Here is a 17394-nt window from a genome sequence, read left to right as displayed (position 1 = left end):
CTGTCACTTCAGCCCCTATACTTTGCCTACTCGTATAAACTTAGATTTCTAAGGTGGTGTGTATATATTGAGAGACAGGTGATTTCTTAAGTCAAGAAAAAAGAAAGGGTGACTTCAACTGTCAACGTTACCAGTGCCACTTGTAAGTACAGCTCAGAATCATGGAGGCGAAGAATCGCCCACTTATCTGGAGGAACTGAAAGCAAATTGCCCAATTTTGAAGACTGGAGCATCTGGTGGTGACTCAGCACACCCTACCCTTTTTGATAAATGCCCAAGGAAGTCTGTTGTGGGTTTCTTCTTTCTATACAGGTAATCAACATAGTATGACAATGAAGAAATGGCCAAGAGCACCACTGTTGCTCTCTCTGCTCAGCTTTCCAAGCAGATCTTTATCCTTCATTGAACCATCAATAGAGGCTGGAAATTAGAACATTCATGTTTATTTCATCAACCCCTCCACCCCCCACCTTTGGTCTCTTTTTATTTATTTTAATCACAGTGTTGCTCAGTTCAACATTTTTTAGTCCTAGCGTACTCTGAAGATGGTGAGTGGCCTATGTGATGCCATGCAAATTTGGCTTTTATTGTTCACCCAGGAAATACATGATATTCCATGTAAACTTTTAAGTGAATTAAAACCCAAACCAAAATTTTAGGAACAATTTAATTTAAAAGTATGCAATTGTAGAAATAGCATGGCCCCACCCCCCCACCCCTTTCTGAGTCAGGGTTTCTTTGTGTAATAGTTGTGGATGTATTTATACTTGCTTTGTAGACCAGGCTGCCTCAAACTCGCTGAGATCTGCTTGCCTCTTCCTCCAGAATGCTGGGATTAAAGGCTTGCAACACTAGGTCCAGCCCCCTAAAATGGTTTTCAATATTTAGCTTATATTCATGCAGCAAAATCCATAAGTAACATACTACTTGATGAGCTGTTGCTGAGTAAACACACCGTGCAGTTAGTGTTTCAGGTGGGGACACAGTAATGACCATGCGTCCCTGTCCTTTTTCCTTGCCTAATCGCTCCTCTTTGGCTTCCTACATTGCAGATCAGGCTATGGCCCTGACGTTTCAGTATCTTAAAACAAAATGTTTTCTTCACTTGTGCTAGAACTCAAACAGCACAGTATTCATCACTGTAAAGCACAGCACTCCATGGCACTCAGCGTCTTTGTGGTGTTATACTGCTGTCATCCTGGCTAGGCCCAGAACATTTTTATTTACCTAAAGAGAATCACCATGCTTTCCAGACAGTAGTTTCCCTCTTTTCCTCACAGAAACGCAGTCTAGATGATTCCTCTTTGATCCCATTATCCCTTTTCTGTCTTACACTATTGATCTTCTAGGATCACCTTGGACTGTTGGAATGAGCCATTTCTCCAGGCAGTGCAGGTTCCTTTTGTTGGAGAATGGTATTTAAAAATATGACCTATGTGCTAGGCCTTTTAATGTTATATTCTTATATGTAGACCTTTTGAAGCTGGAAATATGTGCCCGCCTTTTAAAATAGTGAGATACACATGCATACATGTGTGTAGGACATTGGTACCAGTATGCACTGAGTACCAAAATATGGGGATGCTTAAGTCACTTGTGTAAAATGGTGTAATGTTTGCAAATGATCTGTTTGTATCCACCCATACCTTGTATCTTTTTTCTTACCAATTAGTAACATACTGATGAGTTCAAATCACTTGTACATTGCATATGCTAGCAAAGAATAATGTGATTGTTATATTTTATTGCTTATGAAATAATGAGAAAAGTATGTCCATGTCCAGTGCTGTGTTGTTGTAAAGATTTTATCGGTTATTGGTAGAACTTACAAGTGCATGAACTAAGTATTTGGAGGGCTGCTTATATATCTGCATATGGAAAACACATGTATTTTTGCATCACCCATTTTCTGTCTTCATTTCCCTCTTTATATGTATTATTAATTCCACCCCCTTACCCCTTCTCTAAAAACACACAGAGAGAGAGAGAGAGAGAGAGAGAGAGAGAGAGAGAGAGGGAGGGAGGGAGGGAGGGAGGGAGGGAGGGAGGGAGGGAGGAGGGAGGGAGAGAGAGAGAGAGAGAGAGAGAGAGCGCACACCAGATTGATAACCTAAAGTCTAGTACTGGAGGATTCGGTGAACCCTTCAGTATGTTAATATGCTAACTTGTTTATCTGACTTAAAGTTCCTTCAGTTTGGATTTAACTTCATTTTCAGATTTCTTCCTATCTTTTTCTATTTGTTGTTCCTTCCTATGGGCTTTTTTCTTTTCTCACAATAGAACAGTTTTGTGTAATTCGTTGTTCCTCTCCTAACTAGTATACATCTTTCTTTCTTTCTTTCTTTCTTTCTTTCTTTCTTTCTTTCTTTCTTTCCTCCTTTCCTTTCCTTTCCTTATTCTTTATTTAGTTTCCCTCACTAATTGAAAAATTATTTTAAAGCTTGCAAGATAGCTCAACAGTTAGGACACTTGCCTCTTTACCCTATGACCTCATTGTGATCTTTCCAAATCCTGTAGCGGAAGAAGAGAACTTCTTTCTGCAAGTTTTCCTCTGAAACCTTCCTGCACATGCAGACATGTACATATTTGCACGTGTGTGCACTCGTGTGTGTGTGTGTGTGTGTGTGTGTGAGAGAGAGAGAGAGAGAAAGAGAGAGAGAGAGAGAGAGAGAGAGAGAGAGAGAGAGAGAGAGAGAGAGAGAGAGAGAAAGAGTAAAGAAATGGTGGGCTGGGATGGCTCCTCAGGTAAGGCATTTCTCATGCCCCTGTGAAATTCAGGACTAGGTATTCCGATCCTCAACAGCCACCTGCAGGCACACAGGCACACAGAGGAAGGGGATGCAGGCTACCCTGATGAGATCGAGTAGGCTGTGGTCAGATGGTCTGGGAGGAGGCCCCCCTGTCAGAGGTCTAGTGGAGGAGATTAGGCAGAAGAGGGAGGAAAGGTGGGAATGGGAAGGTGTGCGGGAAGGTATAACAATTGGGATGTAATGTTGAATAAATTGTAGTAAATAAAAAATTTAAAAAGCAGCTATTTGGACATGGTAGCACAGCTGTACAGGTGTTAGTGCACAGGAGACAGAAACAGAGGGTACCCAGTGTTGACTGTATGAGTGCTGGAATCAGTGATTCACATTCAGCAAAAAATCCTAAGTCATGTTGAAGATGGAGAGCAATCAAGGAAGATGCTCTTCTTGACTCTAGCATAGACATACATGTACACCTGGCTAAACAAATGTGAGCCACCAAACACGGTACACACACACACACACACACACACACACACACACACCTTCCTCAAGACACATCCACACATAGGCAAACAATAGGGAAGCAATTAGCTGCATTATTAAAAGCAATTGCCAATGTAGGAAAATAAAAGAGTTTAGGTTATCCTATACCTACTGATAGATGGTGAAAGTGTAGTGTGTTGAGTTTTAAAAATTTGTTTCAAGTTAATATATAATTGTGTAACATTAGTATTGGTTTGTTAGGCTTTAATATTTTTCTTTGTGGGATATTAGGACAATCTTTTTTATTATATATTTTTGTAACTTTTACTTGGTAATACTAAACTTTTAGCATATGCTATTTTTAAAAAGGTTGATTTTAACTGATTTTAATCATGTGTAGTGTGCATCAGTGTGGGTAACTACAAGAATGCAGCTGTCTGTGGAGTCCAGAGGAGGGTGATAGTGGGTCTTCTGGAGCTGGAGCTACAGGTGGTTGTGAGGCACCTGGTGTGGGTGCAGGAGCTGAACTCAGATCCTCTGCAAGAGCTCTTAACTGCCGAGCCACCTCTCTAGCTCCAGCAAGTGCTATTTTGAATATGTGGGTCAACAGGTTTCCAGCGTTACAGTCAGGGTTTTGGTACATAATGGTGCCCATTTAATTTATTGGTTTTTTTCTTTTCTTTACTATTTTTCTTTTCTTTTCTTTTTTTTACATATACATTTATATTATTGCACATATATACAATAAACTACCTACAGCAAGAAGAACCATGAAATAGTCAGGAATTATATAAATATTATATTCATAGTGTTTTGGTTATTTGTATTTGGAAACCTTGAAGAAAACATCTTCCTCATCTTGGTGTATTCTAAAATTCTGAATGTAAATGTATATCTATCCTATCTCATCTCTATCAACATAAAACATCTATCTAGACCTAAAAGCATCTTAACTCTAAAACAACTAAGCTTAATTGTAAAACTAAACTATCTGATCTTCAATTCCATCAGAGACTTGAGAAAGGCTAAAATTAATTTTGATGTTTAACTTAAAAAGTGCCAGTTTAAGGAGATTCTTGTGAAACGTAGTTTGGGTGGTTAGTGGACCTGTCTCCAGTACTTTTTAGCTTTCATGTTTCTGCTTTGAGTCTGTATAAAACCATCTGAGGTTAACACATTGTGTGTGTCCTACAAATTGATTTGAGTTGTCGATGTCCCCAAAATAAATAGTTATGCTGCAGAGACAGCTTAGTGTTTCTGTTGGTCAGTGACATTAGACATGCTTGCAATCATTTAACATTTTAAGAGAATTGTAACAATGCACTTGAATTACAGCATATATGACAGTAGTTAGGTTGTAATTATCTTCTTTGCAGTGATGTGCTTACTACCCTTGCTTTTAACTGTGGTGACTGTTCTTTTAGCACAAACTCTTTAAGAACCTATTCTCTTGCTCTTGCTCCTGACAAAGCTCATTCATTACCTGTATAGGTACCAGGAATTAAAGTATAAGACTGTATGAACAGAGGTAGTTAACTCATGGTTACAGACTTAGAAGACTCAGAGGTAGATGCACTTACTTATGCAGGACACGTGTTCTACTGGTATCAGTGGCTATTGCTGATTTTCAATTTTATTGCCTTAAATCACAAAGTAGATGGCAAAGAGAAAGCCCTATTCTAATAAGCAATTTTACCTCAGCCTATTTTTATTGGCCCCCCAAGTTTTCCTTTTGTTAATCTCTTAGTGGCTATATGTTTTGATATTTATATTTGGCATTCTTTATAGCTTTAAGGACAGCATTAGGTACACAGGGGTTAGGAATAAGCTATCATATTGGGCAGCATTAGGTACACAGTGGTTAGGGATGAGCTACCATATTGGGCAGCATTAGGTACACAGGGGTTAGGGATTAGCTACCATGTTGGTTACTATTAGTTACACAGAGGTTAGGGATGAGTTCTTGCTGGCATTTCCAGGTATCGTTTTCCTAAACAGTTTGTATATATCTAGACCATGCATTTTACTTTCATTATTTTTAAAATAAGGTCTACATTAAATTATAGATTCTTCAGTGTTGTATAAAAATCATTCAGTTGTTTGACAAAGATGAATAGGCCACTCCATTAATACTCTGCAGTGGTAACTGTACACTTCTATTTTGTCCCCAATTTATGTACTTATGTATGATATTCTGACTTATTGTATAAAGAAATAATGTAGGATAGTGAATTTGCCTTATAACTGAGCAGAGATGAAAGAAAGGAGGTCCTTAGGCAGCAATGAAAGACTCTGGTCAAGACAGGTCAAAAGAAATGGCTACTATTACCTCTAATGGTCAGTTAGCAGAAGAGAATGCTTGGCTTAGGCAAATAGCAATGGCAGAAGTATGCATAAAGGTATGCATACTACCTTTTATGCCCTTGAATATCCTTAATAGAGAATATGACAGCTATAATCTTTGTACTTTTTTCCATTGATATTTTAGAATGAATTTTACCAAGGGATTAAAAAAGATTTAAAAATTATGTGGGGTAAATAGCCTTCTAATTTTTGTGATGTCAGGCAGACATCCTTATCTCACTAATGTGTTTTGATACCACAGGGGATAAAGCTTTCTAAGTATTTTCATCTTTATGGCTAATGGATTGCAAGATATGCAGCAGCAAGCCTCTTTCCCCTGCTCCTCCACCCTCTGCTTCCTTTGAAGTTAGGGGAAATGAAAGGATCATAAGATCTATGTTGAAAAGGAGTGTTTCTGTTTCTTCACACATTTCCCTCCCCACCCCTCGCAACTTTATTTCTTTTATATTTTTATTTTGGTAGGAAAGGTTTCTTTTTTCTCTTTTTTAAAATTAATGTTCCAATTAGTTAATTTCCTGTCCTTAATCTGAAATGTTTCTAAGTAAGCATTTGTTTCAGAATATATTATAGATAACAAGGATATTTTCTATGTGATTGATTTCCCTATCTGCTCCTATTTAATTCTTTATATGAAGCTTTCACTTTAGTGTGATCCCATTCATTCACTCAATGGAGGCATCTTGCAAAGGACTTGTGAATTAGTCAGAATGGGCTGCTGTCCTTGTTGGGTGCATCACACAGAGATGTTAGCATTTACTAATAGCCTTCCTTATTTCTAGAAGATTTGGCTTTTTAGCTCATTGATTTTTCTTTCTGTAACTACCAGTACCATTGTCTTTAATGACTTCCCCACAGAGATGATCCATCCCACATTTCACTTTGTTATACCAGTGGTCTTTAGAACTGATAGTGAATGAGAAAATGGGCCCTTTATTCTATTTTGAGAAAAACTCCCTAAGATTTTGGAGATAGTTATAGTGAATATATGTATTATGCTTGGGGAAGTATATTCCTCAGTGTATTTCTTAATAGAACTAAATATTGGTGGTAGGTCCAAAGCACTCCCTCCCCTACATGGCAGTGCTTGTGATAATGTCCTAAACACCTAAACAGAAGAACTTCTGCTTGGTAAAAAGAGGGCAGAAAGAAAGGGATCCTTCCTTAATCTGTCCCAAAGGTCAACTACTCTGGGCAGCAGCATCTATCTAGTTCGTAGTCATTATGAACAGCCTAAATAGTTGCATGAACCTACTCTGCTGTTACATGAATCTGCTTGCTTTTCTGCCATTTTGAGTTTCTTTTTGAATACCCACCCAAGAGATAGCCTTGGCAGTTTGGTTGCCAATAAACCGTTCTTTCTGCCCATGGAGTGGTCTGGTTCAGTGGTTTTACCGCACTCTTGCTCTTCCTTGGCATCTACAAACTGTTACATCTGTTACATCTATATTTAGGTTGCTGTCAATTCTTGACCAGTATTTTGTAGTTTTTAGGTCATTTTTTTTCATTTCTTTTTGTTGCTACTTTTGGTTTTTGATGTTCCTATAATGTTGTAAAAGTATTTTAAAGTTCCCTCTTTCAAATTTTTCAGTATTTTGAAATACTACTTTTACTGTGTTGAACTTGGACTATGATGCTGCTAAATTCATGTAGGTGATCATGACATTTGTGAATATGATTTTACTCTTTTGCAACGAAAAAGAAATAAATTTCCATGTTAATTAGCTGCTAAAATGCTGCGACTCTTAATACAGTTCTTCATTTGTGGCTACCTCCACCCCCCAATCTTTATCTTCAGATATCTGGATACATACTTTTAGGATTCTTCTGAAAACAAAACAAAACAAAACAAAACAAAACAAAACAAAACAAAACAAAAACTTCCCAGAACATAGCTCTCAACACAGCATATAGCTCTTTACCCAGAATGTCATCTTTTGTTTCGTCTGAGATGATTTACTGATTTTGTCAGAATCATCACTGTTTTGCTAATAAAGCTTGTACTCTACTGATACAGATAGTCACCTGGTAACATGTACAGTGAATGAACAGTTCCTGATGTGAAGAAGTTATTAGCAGCATGTAAATTGAGACATGTTAAGAAAGAAGTTGGTTAGTGGCTGAGGGCTGTAGGAAGCATAGTCTTGGGGAACTATTTATTTTGAGTTTATTCTAAAATACAGTTATAAAAGAAGCTTGTAATGAGTAGGCTCTTTTGTAATTAAAGTGCATGTTTTGAGTAATATGCACATACATATTGTGTGCTAGAGTATATATGATAAGTGCTTTACGTAGAAATAGCTGATTAATAGGAGTTATTTTGAGACACCTTTTCTTCCTGTTGCTTTAATGTTTTCTAACTTTTCTGTATTAAACATGACAGTACTTGATAACTTAAAAAATGTATGTGCTCTATTAGAGGAATTATTCTTATCTATTCGTGGCTGAGGTGAGATTAGGTGCTCATGTTTGTCACTATTTCAGTTGCCCTATAAGCTTTATTTTGTCATTTTTAGTTCTTTCGAGATTGTGCCTTTGCCTTTGTCTGTAAATATCCACTTTGATCTCACCATGAATAAAAACAGTCCCGTAAAGGTATTTTGTTTTGCATCACTAGTTGTGTTTTTATGGTTTTCTTTGTTTGTTTCTTTGTTTGTATAATGTTTTGGCAAATTAATAAAGCAAAAAGAAGGCCAATGCTTTTAATTTGAATTTGAATGTGCTCAGCTCCTTTTCTTTGTACATCTAATCTCTAAATTTAAGAGTTTCTTATTGTTACCTTGCTATCTTCCTCATTTCCCATCTGGGATACATTCGTACCTTCTGAACTGGTCTCTGTGCTTTTGATCTTGGCTTGTATGTCCATGCTAGTTCAGTGGCCTGTGAAGCTTTCAACTCCTTCTGACACTTTTTAAAGAAGTATCTGCCAGCTTAGCTGTCTTGTTTCCTTAGATGTTAATTCAACCAGGCATGGCACAGGCCTTTGAATTCCTACCTGAGAGGCTTTCATTGACCACCGTATTTAAAAATATATGCCTTGTACTATGCCTGTTTCTCCTTTTGCTTATTTTTCCTCACTAATAACACTTGCTATTTATATTATAGTGTGTGTGTGTGTGTGTGTGTGTGTGTGTGTGTGTGTGTGTGTGTATGTTAATGGTGCTGGGGATTGTACCCAAAGGTGTACTAAGCTTCTCAACAATTAAAACTGGGCCGATATGCTCACATTTAGTAGGCATTTAATGTATTTCAAGTAATGAAGGAATTCTAGCTCTTCCAACTCATACACACTAGATCCTTCCAAAATCTCCCTTGGAAAATTAAGAGTATAGTGGGACACTTCCATATTGTCTGTCTGTTTTTTTGATTTGTTTTTTCCTTTTTGCATATGCTTGTGCTTTTGTCTGCAAGTGTGTTGGGTGCGCGTGCGTGCACACACAGGCACCCAATATGGAGTACCTGTAGATCCAGCCATCTGGAAAGGGATCGTATCATTGGTGGTGAGGAGTAAGCAAGATCTTAAAGGATGGGTATAAGAATGGGAAACGGAAAATCAATAATATGGGGAGATGTTTAAGTGGGAAGGAGATTAGGAGGGTAGGGCAGAAAAGGGGGCTGGGGCGGGATACCTAACACCAGCATGTTTGAAAAAGCATGCTAGACTCACGTTTTATAAGCTTTGTATGTAAACATGCACACACACAGAATATTTTTTCCCACACAAACCTTTCACTTGAGTCACTCTGCACAGGGGTTTAAACTCATCCAAAAGGCTGTAGATTTGACAAATTCAAAACTCATTGCCAGCCAGGTGTGGGTGCCACTTATTGAGTTGTTCAGAGATGTCTTGAGATCCATAAAGCACTACAGGCTGTTTGCCCAATGCTCTTTGTTGCCCAGCAGATCCTGAGGGTAGATCCTTTCTCCCTGCCCCATTTTGTCCCTACATTTCCTCTGCTGCTTACATGGCTCTTCTTTATCTGCTAGGTTAAGGGGGGTGCTTGTCCTTCGAGATCTTGATCCTGTTGCAGGAATTAGAAATCATCATTTCCTTTTGTTCCATTTCTTCCCGACTCAAGTTTTAATAACCTGAGTGTCTATATTGCCTAAAATTACACTCCCACTGGAAACTGAATGAACCAGTGACTAACAGCTCTGTGTTGCTCAGAGCGCTTATTTTAATAAGTTTATTTTTATTGAATTTTAATAGTTGAATATGCCTAAATATTACTCTATCTTATGTTTCTTAGTAACTCTCCATGACATGTTACATTTGAAAAAGCAATTATTTTCATCCTCAAATGCTCATTTTATTTATTTTTATTTGTGGATAAAATTATGATTTTATAGCTTTTTAGTTAGAACATTATTACCTCAAAACAGTAATTTTGTTAGTTATATATAGCTGCTACTAGGAAAAATGTGAAGAACTTGGTATCTTATGGATAATCTTCATGGAACATGAGTTAAAAATCTTTCTTTTGATTTACAGGGAAGTCTTAGAAGTAGCCGACAGATCTCACCTCAGGAATTTATCCATGAGCTGAAAATGGGGTATACTGACGAGAGGCTTTTCACATATCTGGAGTCACTACGAGTATCGTTGACCAGTAATCCTGTGAGGTAACTCATCCCTGGACATCACTGTGGTGTGTTACTTGGTTAACTAGACATCACCTAGTCTGCCAGTTTTACTTAGCTCATCTTCAAATAGCTGGTATACGTTATATACGTTACCTGTTTCTCAAGGTAAATACCAATACCAAAAGGTCATTCCTGAAAATACATTCATACAAGTAACATTATACAGACTGAGCATGCTGAATTATACATTTAGGAATACACACACATATACACATACCACATGCACATGTAACATACACACCCCCATGTAGCAACAACAAAACATGCCTTGGAGGAATGAAAGGGAAGACACACATGATACAGTAATACTATAGTCTCAAAAACAAAAAAAAAATTATAAAAAAGAATAAAACTATATTCATGAAGAAAAGATCACAGTATTTATAACTGAGTAAAACATAACTCATGAACTTAAAGCAATTTTATAAATTCTTATGAATTTGTTTTGTGAAAGAACAAATAGATAAAAATTTAACTTAATATGGTTAAGATTTACTTTTAGTTTTGATATTGTTATAATGCTTGCTTATTCTTATTTGACACAGAAAGGCATACCACTTGTTAATTTCCTTCCCTCTTTTGAAAATGGAATCCTATGTAGGAGCCTTAGATTAATGTTGCTATGTTTAACAAATAGAAGGATAGCGGACTACCAAGAAGAGACTTGATACCCTAGTACCCTATTCAGGGGGAGGAGGTCCCCCTCTGTCACAGTCATAGGGAAGGAGGATTGGGGTGAAAGTGGGAGGGAGGGAGGAATGGGAGGATGCATGGGATGGGATAGAAAATGAGATATAATATGAATTATTTTATTTTTCAATAAAAATGTGTTAAAAACATAAAGAAAAAAAGAATAGAAGTTATAAAGGGGGAAAAAAAACAAATAGAAGAATGAGCATGTACAATCAAGTCGGAATTTTATACTTGCCTACAAAAAAGAAAATAGAACAACAAAACCTACCTGAAATCCAAATTTAGTTGAGTGTCTTTTATGTGACATCACTACTATATGTTTTTTTTATAGATCAATTATATATTTTTTAAGGTTGGCCTATATTTTGATGCCTTTGTGAAATATTGCATTAAAAATTTAAAGGCAAAGTAATAGTGATAAGCACCCCATATTTATTTATTTAATTATTTTGATATGTGGAATATAAGAGATAATTGGTAAACTATAAAGCAGAATAAAAAAAGTGTTAAATTGACACTTTAAAGAACACAATTTAGTTTTCATAGAGACTTTATGGTAGATACAGAATTAACTAAATTAACTAAAAATATCAGTAGCCCTCCTTTATATAAAAGACAAACAGGCTGAGAAAGAAATTAGGGCAACAACAACCTTCACAATAGCGAAAAATAATATAAAGTATATTGGTGTAACTTTAGCCAAACAAGTGAAAGACCTATCTGACAATAATTTCAAGTCTCTGAAAAAAGAAATTGAAGATATCAGAAGATGGAAGGATCTCCCATGCGCATGGATCAGTAGGATTAACATAGTAAAAGTGGCCACCATACCAAAAGCAATCTATAGATTCAGTGTAGTAGAGGATAACCATACTGCAGTTCACAGACCCAAAGAACTAAGAAACAAAGAGGACCCGAGGGAGGATACTGGAATATTACTCAGAAGGGAAAATAGAATGGTCAGTGGAAGCTATTGAAGAGAGGGAACATGATAGGAGAAGGAACACTGAGGGAAATTATGGTGGGGATCAGATATATAGTGTGTGGGGGCGAGAGGACAGAGGGCTTGTAGAAAGAGGAGCCACCATGTTTGGGAGCACCACTTAGACAAGCTGGAGTCCTGCAACAGGGTGGGCTCCTGGGTGTATATGGGGGAGACACTAGCTGAAACTTCTGGTGGTGGGGGTCATGGAGACTAGAGAGGCCGCCCTCTAGCCAGACTGGACTCCTGGTGGGGAGAAGGGAACAACAACCCACCTACAGAAACTTCCATCCAGAATTTACCCTGCCTTCAGGATATGCAGGGATCAAGATAGAATAGAGATCAAGGAGATGTGCATCTGATGCCTGGCCCAGCCCATGGGAGAGCCTACCCCTGACACTTGATGATGCTCTACTGTGTTTGCAGATGGGAGCCTAGCATGGCTGTCCTCTGAGAGGCTCTGCCCAGGTATGGATCGAGACAGAAACAGATTCACAGTTAAAAACATTAGGCAGAGCATACGGAGCCTTGTAGAAGAGTGGGGGAAAGATAGAACAATCTAGACGGGACAGGAACTCCACAAGAAGACCAATAGTTCTAATTAACCTGGGACCAAAGGGGCTTGCAGACACCGAAGCACCAACCAAGAACCAGGCATGAACTAAACCTAGGCCCTCTACACATATATACGTAATGGGCAGCATAGCCTCTATGTGGGTCCCCCAGAAAGGGGATGGGGCCTGTTTCTGACATGGTCTCAGTTCCATGCCTTTAAATCACTTCACTCTGGTGTGGCTGCCATTCCAGGACATTGAAAAAGGAAATACACAGTTCTGGTGAGACTGGAAATGTGGGGCAGGTTGGGGGGGGGGCGATGTCTTTTTTTTTCTGAGGGGCAGGTGGGAGGGGATAGAAGGGGCCAAGAGGAGGGGGAGGGGGCTACAATTGAGATGTGAAGTGCTTAAGTAAAAAATAAAAAATAAAATAAAAGGCAAAGAAAGTAATGGTGATAAACACCCACATTTAATTTTTTGGTAGATTACTGGAATATAGGAGGTATTTATTAAAGCACAAAGCAGACTTTAAAAAGTGTTAACTTTGATACTTTAAAGGACAGAATTTAGTTTTCAATGAGGCTTTATGTTAACTATGAATTAGATCATTGTCTTAACCAAAAGATTCTTGAAAAAAATTTAAGAAGTTGTCAGTAAATACTTGAATAGTCAAGAGTCTGAAAATGCATCTGAGAAAGCTGGGTATTGAGGTGTTTTTTTTTTTTTTTTTTTTTTTTTTTTCCTCAAGACAGGGTTTCTCTGTGTAGCCCTGGCTGTTCTGGACTTGCTTTGTAGACCAGGCTGGCCTCAAACTCATAGCAATCCACCTGCCTCTGCTTCCCGAGTGCTGGGTTTGCAGGAGTGTGCCACCACGCCTGGCGGGCTCATGCTTTTTGTTGTGTAAGGAACAGTTGGTATTGTGTAGAGTACATATGGTAATGCTTGTCCATAACGCCGGGAGGTCATTTGAAGGTGGGATGGCATAGTGCAGCTGATGGGTAGTAGTTCGAAAAGTGATTTCCTCGAATATTCTCTGGGATGAGTACTTTTTTTGGACATTTTCAAGCTTCAATATAAGATGAGAAAGTCTTTGACCATAAAAATATTTAAAACAAAAGACTTGGACTTTAGGACATGGAAGTGAACAAGAATAAACAACAACAGCAACAACAACAACAGCAACAACAACAACAGCAGCAACAGCAACAACAACAACAGCAACAACAGCAGCAACAACAGCAACAGCAACAACAGCAACAACAACAACAGCAACAACAACAACAAAAATTTTTGTTATATTTGTTTTATGGGTTTTTACTTCCAGTGTGTTTGTTAGGCTGTGGATGGCTTTGATGTGAAGGCTTCCCTCTGTGCTCCTCATCTCTGCACTAGTTCATTCTTTAATACCTGAGAAATGCAAGAGAGAGTTGCTGAGTGAAACCATGAAGTTTTGGTTTTACTTTTTGTCATAGCTTGTCTATTATTAAAAAGAGATTGAACTTAGAGAACTTATAGATGTATTTGTAGAGCTAGTAACTTGTGTTTCCAGCTTAATTTATACCTGTAAAATACATTGATTTAAGAATATTTACCAGGAGCCTGGGGAGATGGCACAGTTGCTATAAAGTGTTTGGCATACAAGTGTGGGACCTGAGTTTGGATCCCTGACGCTTATGTGAAAAATGGGGTGTTGTCCTGCATAGCTGTAATTCTGACATTGAGGATGCAGAGTCAGGCGAACTCTAGGGATTTCTGGCCAACCAGTTTGACAAAGTGACAAGCTTTAGGTTCAATGAGAGACCCTGGCTCAGCAAATAAAAGTGGAAAATGATTAAGACACTTGACATGAACCCATGGCATCCACAGGCATGTGCTCATACCCCTATATACATGAATAAACACATAACACAGTGTACCATGCACAAACCATGAACCCATGGCATCCACAGGCATGTGCTCATACCCCTATATACATGAATAAACACATAACACAGTGTACCATGCACAAACCATGAACCCATGGCATCCACAGGCATGTGCTCATACCCCTATATACATGAATAAACACATAACACAGTGTACCATGCACAAACCATGAACCCATGGCATCCACAGGCATGTGCTCATACCCCTATATACATGAATAAACACATAACACAGTGTACCATGCACAAACCATGAACCAATGGCATCCACAGGCATGTGCTCCTACCCCTATATACATGAATAAACACATAGCACAGTGTACCATGCACAAACCATGAACCCATGGCATCCACAGGCATGTGCTCCTACCCCTATATACATGAATAAACACATAACACAGTGTACCATGCACAAACACATACACAAATACTTATTATAAACCTACTATTTTCTCAAGTCTTCAGAGTGTGGCCTGAGAAAGAAAACCCTGTTTCTATGGAGTTTAATAGGAGTGAAAGGGTGTTTTGGAATTCACTAGGGGAGATAAGTACATGCATTTCTGCTTGCTATGTCAGGCGCAGGGCACTTGGGATATAATTTTTTTTTTTTTCAGTAAGAAATGTGTATTAAATCAAGCACAAGGAAGTCACTGATGACGTGCAAGTGCCTGACCCAGCATAACTAAGCACCAAGTAGCTTCTTCCCTCTTCCTTTTCCTCTCCTGCCTTTAAAGTCGGTGATGCTAATAAAAGAGGTGATAAAAATGATTTTGTATGAACCAGTTCATACATAGTACAATAGATTAGATAACCTGTTGAAATTATACCTCAGAATACTGAGAAATTATATTTTATATTTTTATTTAAAGAAAGTCAGTAAAATACCATTAAATACTTAGAGAACTTTTTCCACAGGTACAGAGATTTTGTAATGTATTATTGTAAATCATTTTGTTTCCATGAAGTCCTTTTAAGTGAAAAGAATCAAAAGTCTTGTCAGAGCAATCTCTCTGATGAGAGGTTTCTTGAATACTTGTTCTCCCAATGTTTCACTAGAGGAATGCCTTGTAACACTTGGCTGTGTGCCCATGATCAACTCTTTGGTCTTTCCTCTTATGATGTATCTGCCCATAAAGGCAGCTTTTCATGTTTGCCTCTGCCTGTACAGTGTGTGACCCATCTGGCTAACGTTTCGGGCCATTAGTGGATGCGTGCTCTCAGATACTATTCTTTTACTGTTGCGGTGATGCTTTGTCCTATTTGTTTAGATAGGGTCTAGCTATGCTGGAACTTGCAGTCCTCCTGCCTTGGGCTCCCGAGTTCTGGGATTATATGCTTTTGTCCACACATCACTTAAAATTCTCAGATGCTGTGGATAAAGTGCAGTAAACTGATCAGTGATTCTTGTATAATATTGTTTCAGAATCAGAATTTTTAAAAACCAGATTCAGCGAAAACTAGCCTTCCTACCATTCAGATTAGGACTTGCCCCCTGCGCATGGCCATGGCATATTCTCAGAGTTGTTCATCAAATTCTGAAATTCCTTTACCTCTTGTCACCTAGAGAGAAAAGCATGTGAAAACCAGGTATTAAAGACCAGCTCCTTTAACTCTTTTATGAAGAGTTGATGTGAAGAGAGTAAAGGTATTTTGTTCAAGGAGGTTTATTGATTATTCAGTATTTTTGTGACAGTTTGTAGCTAATTTTGAATACTGGTGAAAGATTATCTTTTCAAATTACTAAATATCACAAATTGTTCTGTTTGCGTGATTGGTTAAAAGTAGAAACAGGTACACTAGCCCCGTTATGATTGATTTCAAGCATTTCTTGTTCTTACTCACTTATGCATGTGCCCACTTAGTTATAGGATGCATCTTTGTTTTCTAAGCCTGATGCACCTGTAGGGGGCACAAATCTCTGTCGCATGAAACTGTGTGTGATGAAGTCATTGTTTTCTGATCTGCAGTGTTTTCTTGTATATACAGTTACATTTTCCTTTTCCAGTTTTATAAGAGATGTTTTCACATTTTTATAGACAATTTTTTAGGGTATTTTGAAGGGAGGTTTGATTGAATTAAAATAAATCTTTGACAAAATCGTTTCAGTCAATTTTGCAGGGAAATACATTTATATCTGAACAAGTGAAAATGTTTGCGTGTCATTATTTAGTATGTTGAATGCCAGCTCCATAATCTAGTTGTCATCATTCTTGGCTGATAATACGAAGCGTGCTCCCTTAATGTAAAAAGCTGGTGCAAGTGCTAGATTCACTGGGACCAACATGATCTGAAGAAGTCTTTTAAGACAAAAGTTTTGATGTCGCTAGTATTTAAAAATAAATTATTAGAAATATTTAAACAACTGCTTGTAGTTACAGTAAAACTCTTACCAACAGGACTGACTTACGGAATAGTGTAACCTTAAACTGTTCATATTCCTCAAAAAATCTCATATCTTCTGTCCTGTGGTAAGTTCTGTCCTGACATTTGAATTTGTCATTCCTTTGTTCTCGCCTCGCAAATTCATTGTTCACAGATTCTTGAATAATTGATACCTTGTTTCTCTCCTTTATTTTTAAAGCTTATTCCCCTCCCTGTGCTTGTGTGTATTGTGTGCACATGGGCATGTGCAGGCACAAACACATATGTGGAGGTCAGTGACACCTCTCTCTTTGGAGTTGTTTTTTTCCTGTTGCCTTTTGGGATTTGGGGGTCAAACTCAAACTTTCATGCAAGTTCCTTTAATAGCAAAGCCATTTCAGCAACCTGATTACTTGTTTTTCTACTTTCCCTTCCCTTCCCTTCCCTTCCCTTCCCTTCCCTTCCCTTCCCTTCCCTTCCCTTCCCTTCCCTTCCCTTTCCTTCCTTCCTTCCTTCCTTCCTTCCTTCCTTCCTTCCTTCCTTCCTCCTTCCCTCTGTCCCTCCGTTCCATCCTTTCCTCCTTCCTTTTCTTTTTTGTTTTTTAAAGCTTGATTTAAGTGGATTTATCTTCTGCTTACTGT

At 38.1% G+C, this 17394-nt stretch overlaps 1 protein-coding gene across 1 annotated transcript in view; it reads left to right on the top strand.

Moving 5' to 3' along the window:
* Window positions 1-17394, top strand: part of Diaph3 (diaphanous related formin 3) — a 453079-nt gene that overhangs the window by 89162 nt on the left and 346523 nt on the right. The window contains exon 5 of the mRNA XM_051160890.1: window positions 10087-10217. Coding sequence (XP_051016847.1) covers window positions 10087-10217 — 131 coding nt within the window. The remainder of the gene's footprint in view (window positions 1-10086; window positions 10218-17394) is intronic.

This window comes from Acomys russatus, chromosome 18 (assembly GCF_903995435.1).
Source record: "Acomys russatus chromosome 18, mAcoRus1.1, whole genome shotgun sequence".
Taxonomy (NCBI): Eukaryota; Metazoa; Chordata; class Mammalia; order Rodentia; family Muridae; genus Acomys; species Acomys russatus.
Note: the sequence above shows the minus strand (reverse complement) of the source record. Positions and strands in the feature narration are given on the sequence as shown.